The sequence below is a fragment of the Balaenoptera borealis genome, assembly GCF_965194805.1.
Source record: "Balaenoptera borealis genome assembly, chromosome: 20".
Lineage (NCBI taxonomy): Eukaryota > Metazoa > Chordata > Mammalia > Artiodactyla > Balaenopteridae > Balaenoptera > Balaenoptera borealis.
The window spans coordinates 40,919,390-40,927,327 of record NC_138879.1 but is presented as its reverse complement, the minus strand read 5'-3'; the positions used below and the strand labels follow the sequence as shown (position 1 = coordinate 40,927,327).

The 7,938-nt window shown below is 49.3% G+C and overlaps 1 protein-coding gene across 8 annotated transcripts in view; it reads right to left on the bottom strand.

Moving 5' to 3' along the window:
• Positions 1-138: 138 nt before the first annotated feature.
• RFFL (ring finger and FYVE like domain containing E3 ubiquitin protein ligase) overlaps positions 139-7,938 on the bottom strand; it is a 67,979-nt gene continuing 60,179 nt past the window's right edge. For all 8 annotated transcript variants that reach the window (XM_082370910.1, XM_082370908.1, XM_082370911.1 and 5 more), the window contains 3 exons: positions 6,781-6,991; positions 5,527-5,550; positions 139-2,871 (listed from right to left, as the gene is read on the bottom strand). In XM_082370910.1, the coding sequence (XP_082227036.1) occupies positions 2,690-2,871; positions 5,527-5,550; positions 6,781-6,991 (417 nt within the window). In that variant the 3' untranslated portion in view covers positions 139-2,689. The remainder of the gene's footprint in view (positions 2,872-5,526; positions 5,551-6,780; positions 6,992-7,938) is intronic.

The window sequence follows — 7,938 nt, the reverse complement described above, 5'->3', positions numbered from 1 at the left end:
ACATGGCCCAAGCATCTCCAAAAATAATGCAGTCTCTCAAGAGCATGCCTGTGTGTCTGGGATTAGCCTGTGGTTTGTCAACTCATGTCAGTCTTAACTGTCAGACCTCTGGTATCCTCACACCAGATCAGACAGGCATCTATATTGAAACTTTATTACAAAGTTATAAAGCAGAGCTCTGTAACAAAAAATACACATTTGGGTTTGCTCTTAACACCCAAGTAAGTCTGAGAAAATCTTAATATAAGCCACTTGAAATAACACATTCACATCCAAAAGATTTCAACAAATTTATACATTTTATATTGAGCGCTAATCCCTGTACAGCTTATTCTTACTAGTTTGGATCCACCTATTCCAATGTATTATGAACCAGTCAGCTGTCTGTGTCTTTTAAAACAAGTCTCAACTGAAACCTCAGAACAGTCACAGCAAAAGCCATGGAATAATGGAAGAATTAGACATTTCCATGATAATTAAGACCAAGGACCTATGAGGAGCAGGAGAGAATATTCAAGGATAAAATTCAAGTTTTCTACCTAGGTTAGATAGTAACTGAAATGGGATCTTAGAATTCCCAACTTTTACTTGGTGTAGGAATAAAGAAGATACAAAAAAGCGGGGGGGGGGGGGGGGGGGGTGTTTGCCACCTTTTTTTCCTAAATGGAAACCTTCACCAAAAGAAGTTAGAAGACTTCAAGGCAAGTTCTTTCTCCAAAATGAGTAAATGACATCAGTTCTAATTCTTACTGAGGTTACAAACCAACCATCAGGATATTATTAACTCATGTCTTAAGAGGGAAGTTGGGAGGTAGGGAGAGGTAAGGCCGCAGCAGAGAAAGCAAGTTTTAAGTAGGGAGACAGCCAGCTTCTGCCCTGAAGTTATTGCTAGGTTGTAACTGAGCTGCATACATGTAGACCTGTTTCACAGTGGAATTGAGGAGTAGCTGAATCCTTTGTTAAACTGGTAGGCACTGTAAACTATAGTATTTACTGTCCAGCAGAAAGGTGAAAGACGATGTCTTTATAGGGAAATTTCTTGATTCCCCCAGTTCCTACAAAGGCTGTAGCCCAGAATCAAATCACCCAGGACTTGGTAGAATGTCAAGGTAAGCGGTCCAGTGTTCAGCTGACAACCACTTTAAAATTATTTCACTCCCCCAAAAGAGATTGATTAGTGGTTGACAGCATTAAACATGTCTGTACCAATAAACAGGTCCCCTTAGAGGTTTCCCACTGCTTTCAAAGTCATGACTGGTTCTTCCAGTCTGAGAGATCTTGGCTGCATGGGGTGGGGGTGTGGGGACTGCCAGGGCCTTCGGGTGTTCAAGGGTTTGCATAGCTCGCCCAGTGGTGACGGCAGCACACACCGCTCTTCTGATAGTACACAGTACGTACGTTTGTGCTTGGCTAAGCTTCTCCGGCAAACTTAAGCTCTTCCAGTGGTGAAAAGACCCTAAGAGGGCTCGAGAACATCACCTGTTCGTTGCACGGCCCTTCCTAAAGGGCCTAGAGAATGCTTCTTCCTGACCTGCCCCTAAATCAGCAGGCTGAGAAAAGAAATGGGAGTAGGGAGTCCCCACCAACCTGGGGAACTAAGACTTCCAGCTGTCTGCTCAAGGGCTGAATCCAGCCTCGTTCAGTACCTTCTGATACCTCTTAGGTGCTCTGTCTTACGTGCTCAGTCTCCGGGAGCTTCATGAGAAGTCTGGCTAGAGAAGCGTGAGGCTCTCTGCCTAAGTCTCTGTGCCTTCAGTGAGACCATGTTTAAAACCTCCATGGGAAAGAGGGACCTCATGCTCAGGGGAAAGTGGTTTAAGGCTGTCTGTTGGAGAAGGCAAAGCCAAGCAGAAAGCCACTGCTTCCACCCAACGCTTTCCCTTTTCTCATAAACTAAAATTAAGGATGGCACAAAGTCAGGCCCCAAGAGAAGACGCAGAGATGATCCACGCACCATCTCGCGCACAGAGGCTGGAATTTCCCAGCAGTTTGAAAGCCAGATGCTTTGTTGACTGCCAAGGTCAGGTCAGGAGACTGATAGCTTCCAATCCCAGCACTTAAGGAAGCAACTCTTAACGACTTCAAATTTTTTCAATAGCATTTGTGTTTCATTTCTCGCCAGAAATGAGTTTACTGGGCCAAATTCTGTCCTAAGGAGGATCACTATTGGTCTGGGAAGCTAACATCTTTTTGGTCTGAAGAAACACATGGGATTTTAGGTAATGTAGCAAGAGATTTCAGCAAAGGTCGGTTAAAGCACAGAAAGCCAGAGAGACCAGAAATGAAGCCAGAGAGACCAGAAATGAATCCAGACGTGCTGGGGAAGAAGAGAGCCATTTCTACCAGGACTTCCGATGGGTGGAAGAGAGGCACGCAGCTCAGGGGGATGGGTGGGCTACAGGAGGAAGGGTGAAACTGTTTAGGTTCTCAGAGGAAGGGAAGAAGATACGGTCCAAATTCCAGAAAGTCCTCTCTTCATCAGTTACCATCATCACCCCAAGATCGCTGAAACAGGGACTCGCCTGTGCGATCTGTGCGTGCCCAGAGGTGACACAGCATCTCGCTTGCCCTGGTCTTGGGAACACTGCAGATTTTCTTGTTAGGCTGCCCCTCTGCAAGCTGGCCAACTGTGGGCCCAGACACCTCGAGCTATGTCCCTGTAAGGCACTGAAGAAGCCGGTACAAGCCCTCAGGATCGGAAGACGTGCACGGCTCGGATCACGTACTGCCGGCAGATGGGACACTCGTTCATGCGCTTGCCACACTTGGTACAGGTGACCATGTGGCCGCACTCCAGCAGAACACAGTCGATGGGCGAGTCCATGCAGATCCGACACAGGTTCTCCTCCAGGCTGGATGGCACTGCTCCCCCTGGACACACACAGCAGAAAGGGGGTAGAGGGGAAAGTAAGAAGACTGTCTAAGTGTACGGGGTTGGGGGACAGGGGGAGAACAGGCACACTGGGAACAGCCCCCCCAAATCCACATACTTCACTCAAACAGAATTCCAAAAAAACTTTTCCCCAGTAGTTAATTCCACTTGCTTGTTTAATCTGCACCTCTACAGGTCAGGCTATAGATTTGAAGAGTCAAGTACTTGTAGATCAAAGACGTCCCCAGAACATGAGAACTAAATAAGGCAAAGTCCTCAAAGCTTAAAAGAAATAATTTTCAGACAATTGAGGCTGTAATACAGCCAGTGAGTGGCACTTAGGGACTCAATATTCTCTGAGGCAGAACATGATGAAAAGATAAAACTGGTTCAGAAAAGTTTAGATATAAATGGAGCTGTAATGAATGGCTCACTAAGGATCATGAGGCTTATATGTAAACATATCCCCAATTTAATAAAGCCAAGGATCACGGGAGCCCCTGGGCCATGCCACAGACTACCGCCAGGCTTCCTCTGAGGAGACGTCATGCTGCAAGAACCCGGCAGAGATTATGGCCCCCTCTTCTCTGCTCCCCACACACGGCTTTATTCACACCCTCATGACTGCTCATCACACTGCATGAGAATTTTTTTGAGTTTGCCTACTTGTCTCCCCACTACACTATGGGCCCCTAAATTCAACAAATGCAATCAATTTCTATAATAATGTACTAAGCAACTGCTATGTGCTCTGAGGTCTGATATTCATCTTTGAATCCCTGCAACCAGTCACATGGTAGGTGCTCTCTACATGTCTGACAAATGAACATCTCCCAAGGGAATGATAACAGCTCACATTATTGCAAGCTTACAGGTGCTAGCAGGGTCCTAAACGCTTTGCATGTTTTAACTCATTGGATCCTCACAAAAACTATGAAGGAGGTACTCTTGTTACTCATTTTATAGATGAGGCAACTGAGACCAAAGGGTTAAGTGGCTCGCCCAAGGATTCAAATCCAGGCAGGCGGGCTTCTGGGCAAGGGGCCTGAAGGCAGGGACTGCCAAGATAGTATTAACTGCTCAGTGCACAGTTCTCAACAAGGCTAACTGGCTTGTGCAACTGGTAAGATACAGGGGGACCAGCATCCTAGGCTAGCTGCAGGAAGAGAAAAACCTTCACTTCCCCAAAGCCAACCATCCCCAGCATGTTTTAAATGGTAGCCTGAACCAGGTAGCCATAAACAGGCAACTGGCCTCATACCAGCCACCTCTACGGTTCCACAGGGAATTCTCTCACACTCCATTGCTTCTGCACTTTCTTTTCCTGTTCCCTAGACTATTCAAAAAGTCAAGAAACACTTGAGGAGGGCTGGCTGTAAGAGGCAGTGAAACCTATTTACCTCTTTGCGGAGCTGTTGGCCCTAACAGGAAAGGTTTGGAAACAACTGAACTATATAAATACCTAAGATGAGCTGGAGTAATTTATAGAATTTCATTACTGATTGCTTCTATCAGGATTAACAAATTCATCAACTCAGTTGCCAGCATTCTTCCGGGGAATCAGAAAAAGAAAGACACCAAGTGGATTGGCCCGATCTTGGTATCAGATGAGGGAGTGGGTCTAGAACTCCAAATGATTTGGGGGAGTTCAACTCTTGAGAATTTATCAGCCAGAAGACTGTGCCCCATTCTGAGCTATATGATTGTGAGCTCTTCCCCAAGAAAGGATGTCCTCAGAAGTGTAGGGGCCTGCAAAGCACTTTAAAACTTTTTCAGAAGGCTCTCCAAATTTGTTATTTAGTAAAACAGCCATGTAGCCTTTAGGTTTTCAAGAAGGTCTAGCATGTTTTAGAATGATTTGGATCTGCAGTCAAGATTCCTGCAGTGTGTTCTGGAGGTGCCCAAAGGCCCAGTGGTGGTCTTTAACACACGGGTGAGTTTATGGCAGCTGAGCGCCACAATGAGCACCATACGTAACACCTTTCCCGATCTATCCCCAGAGCAGTTCTAACCACTACCCAGCCCTGTACAAACAAGGCTCTCAGGTCACCACCCTTTTCTTTTTTTTTTTTTTTTTTGGGCCACACCGTGAGGCATGTGGGATCTTCGTTCCCCGACCCAGGATCGAACCTGCGCCCCCTGCAGTGGAAGGGCAGAGTCCTAACCACTGGACCACCAGGGAAGTCCCCACCACCCTTTCTTTTTAGTTGGTACCAGAAGCTGATAAACATCCCAAGTGATTTCCCTGAAGGTGTACACAGAAACCCTCCCCACTCAGACCAAGAGGGAGTGAAAACTATAGGGGAGGGAGTGCCTTAGCCCCAGGAGTGTGGGAAATGCACCGGATGTGCCACATGCCACCACTTGCTTTGCTGAATATTTTACAGATGCTGGCTTCTGAGCTCTGACAACCCAGAGGCGTGCAGATCAGGCTGCCCCTAGGTGTCCTGCCACTCTTGTCCCTTCACAGGGACGGGGATGAGAATTTCTAGAGATGCTGAGAAGCCTTGGTTCCCAGTGAATTCCCCCACACCCTCTATGGACGCTGACATGCTCAGAATTCTTAGACTGTTAACAGGAATCAGGGCTGAAGGAGGGGAAGGACAGAAGAGCTAAGAGCCTAAGCCTGTTCCCAAACAGGAACAACTACATACCGTTCTGGTCTTCAGCACCACACACTGGAAAGGAAAGAGAAAGAAGGCGTCTGAATATGTGACGGCACAAGGAAAGTCTCCAGCCACCCTGCCTTCACTTCCGAATTCTTGACTGCTCGCCTGCTGGGAACCAGGCCGGCCAAGAGCCCAGACAGAACACCCGCCCTCCTCACTCCCCCTACGTGCGGAGGACTCACACACAGCTCCTGCCGGGGTGTCTGGTCTAGTCTTAGAAAGATTCCACTGCTTTGCCATGAACAAAACTGCCAAGCAGGAAGGCTACTGCATAAGCACAAGGTCCTTTTCTGTTGCTTCTGAATCCAGCACTCAAGTCAAGAAAGGAGGGACAGTCTGCTCCAGTCGGCCAGGGAGTCGGGATGCAGCCCCCCGGCGGAGCCATCTCCTAGTCCCAGGTCCTCGCCACTCTAGGGAGGTTCTGGGGATGATCCCAAAGGGGAGAGTCTGTGATCAGGTGACCAGTCAGATGTCCCCTAACTCTGATGAATCTGAACTTCTGGGAGAGGAGAGCCCCAAATCCGACCTCAACTGTGAGCAGGCAAGGAGTCAGAACGACCTGCAGGACGAAATCAGCTGGGGAGGGGGTGTTGGGGGGCGGGGGGCGGGGGTAGGTTCTGGGTGAAGTCACTTCAGGAAATGCAGAGTTCCACACGGCTCAACTCCTCTCTCTTCTGCAGGACTTCTCTGCCTTTACTGTTCCATTATTCATCCACCAGGAATCAGCAGCAGGGACATAAAGTTTCTTTTTTTTTTTTTTTTTCCCAAACTCATCTGAGCACAGACCTTGATATTTTACTGGGCATCGCTGAAAATGATACCATGCTTTGGGAAATGAACAGCCCAAGTGCAGGCAGGACACAGTGTTCTTGCACCGTGTGTGCAAAGAAGGAGTACTGGTAGAGGCAGTAGTCAGTATGGCAGGGGCGACGTGTGGGGGGAAAGGCCATGGACTTGGACCAGGAAATCCTCAGTTCAAATCTGGGCTCTACAATAAAAGGAAGACACTAATAACGCCTATTTCACAGGCTGCCCTGAAGATTAAATACATGTACATGATGCCTAACCCAATCCCAGCCCTCAACTCCAAATGACAGCTATTATTAGAGGCTGCAGATGTGTAAGGTGACTCCTTCCTGGGCTAAAAGCAGGGAAATTTAGTCAGGTCGATGTCGACTCTCAAGCGAGACAGCAAGCACTCTGGAACTCCGTGCAGCTGTCACCCAGGCGGACCCTCACCCAGGTGCTGGAGTCCCTTCTGATCCTTGTACAGCCGCGTCACCCTCTCCATCAGCTCCCACTTCTCACAGCAGCCCTTGTAGTTGACGAAGTTGCGAGCCAGGATCTCTTTGAGCTGCCGCACGGTTAGACCTTCAATGTCCTCCAGGTCGGTCAGGTCAGACAGAGAGGCCCTCCGGCCCGGGACGAAGTTGTCCTCTGAGTCAACAGACTGCAAAGGCAAAGATGAGATCGGTGGGCTCAGCTCCCCCAACCCAGGCCCTCCCTCCCAGGACCCCAGAGCACTCATCACCCCATGCTTTGGGTGACTGGCCTCAAGAGGAGTAGGCACAGGAGCAGTAGCCGGCATGGTGCCCTGCATCGCGAGAGAGACCACGGCCTCTTCCTGACCCGAGCCCCGAGCTCAGGCGCAGCGGCCTGACCCGCCCAGCAGCACGACCCGGTAGAAGGAGCAGCAGTCTGAGGCAGGTGGCCCTGGCTTTGAATCCTGATTCCTCCGCTGATTAGTACTGAATAGCATCAGGCAAGTGGCTCACCTCTCGGAGCCCAACTGCCCCTCCATGAAGAAGAGGCGGCAGTCCTGCCCCCCCAGGGTTGCTGTGACGACTAAACGCGGCAGCGCCAGAAACCACCGAGAATGGTGTCGGTCCTTCTCCCCTGGAGACAGTTCTGCTTTCCCACGAAGGAGCCCACCTCCCGGGCGAGCATCCTCTCTACGCACCCGCGACAATAGCTCCACGGCCCCGATGGCTGTGCCCTGGGCACTGGGCCCCCCACGGCTGAGGCCTGAACTCCCTCCCATCTTTCCTCCTGATTATCTGACTTCCTTCCCCTAACAATGGCTACTGTGTGCTAGAAGCAGAAGAAAAGAATAAGATTTGCACAGCGGCACCGGGAGCCTGCCCTCTGGCAGCTCTTAGAAAGTCAAGAGACTGGAAACTAATGGGCCATGTGGCTCCCCCGTCTCCACTGTGACTCACAACTCCACACTAACACACTGACAGCCACAAAGGTTAACCTGGAATGCTAACACTAAACTCCACCCCTGAAAACAGAATTTCAGAAGGACTATCATCACACACTGATTCTCCTCTCTCCACTTTGAGTCTGCCAAGAGGTTCCTAATAACAGCCTAAGAATGCCAGTGAAAGAGCAAAA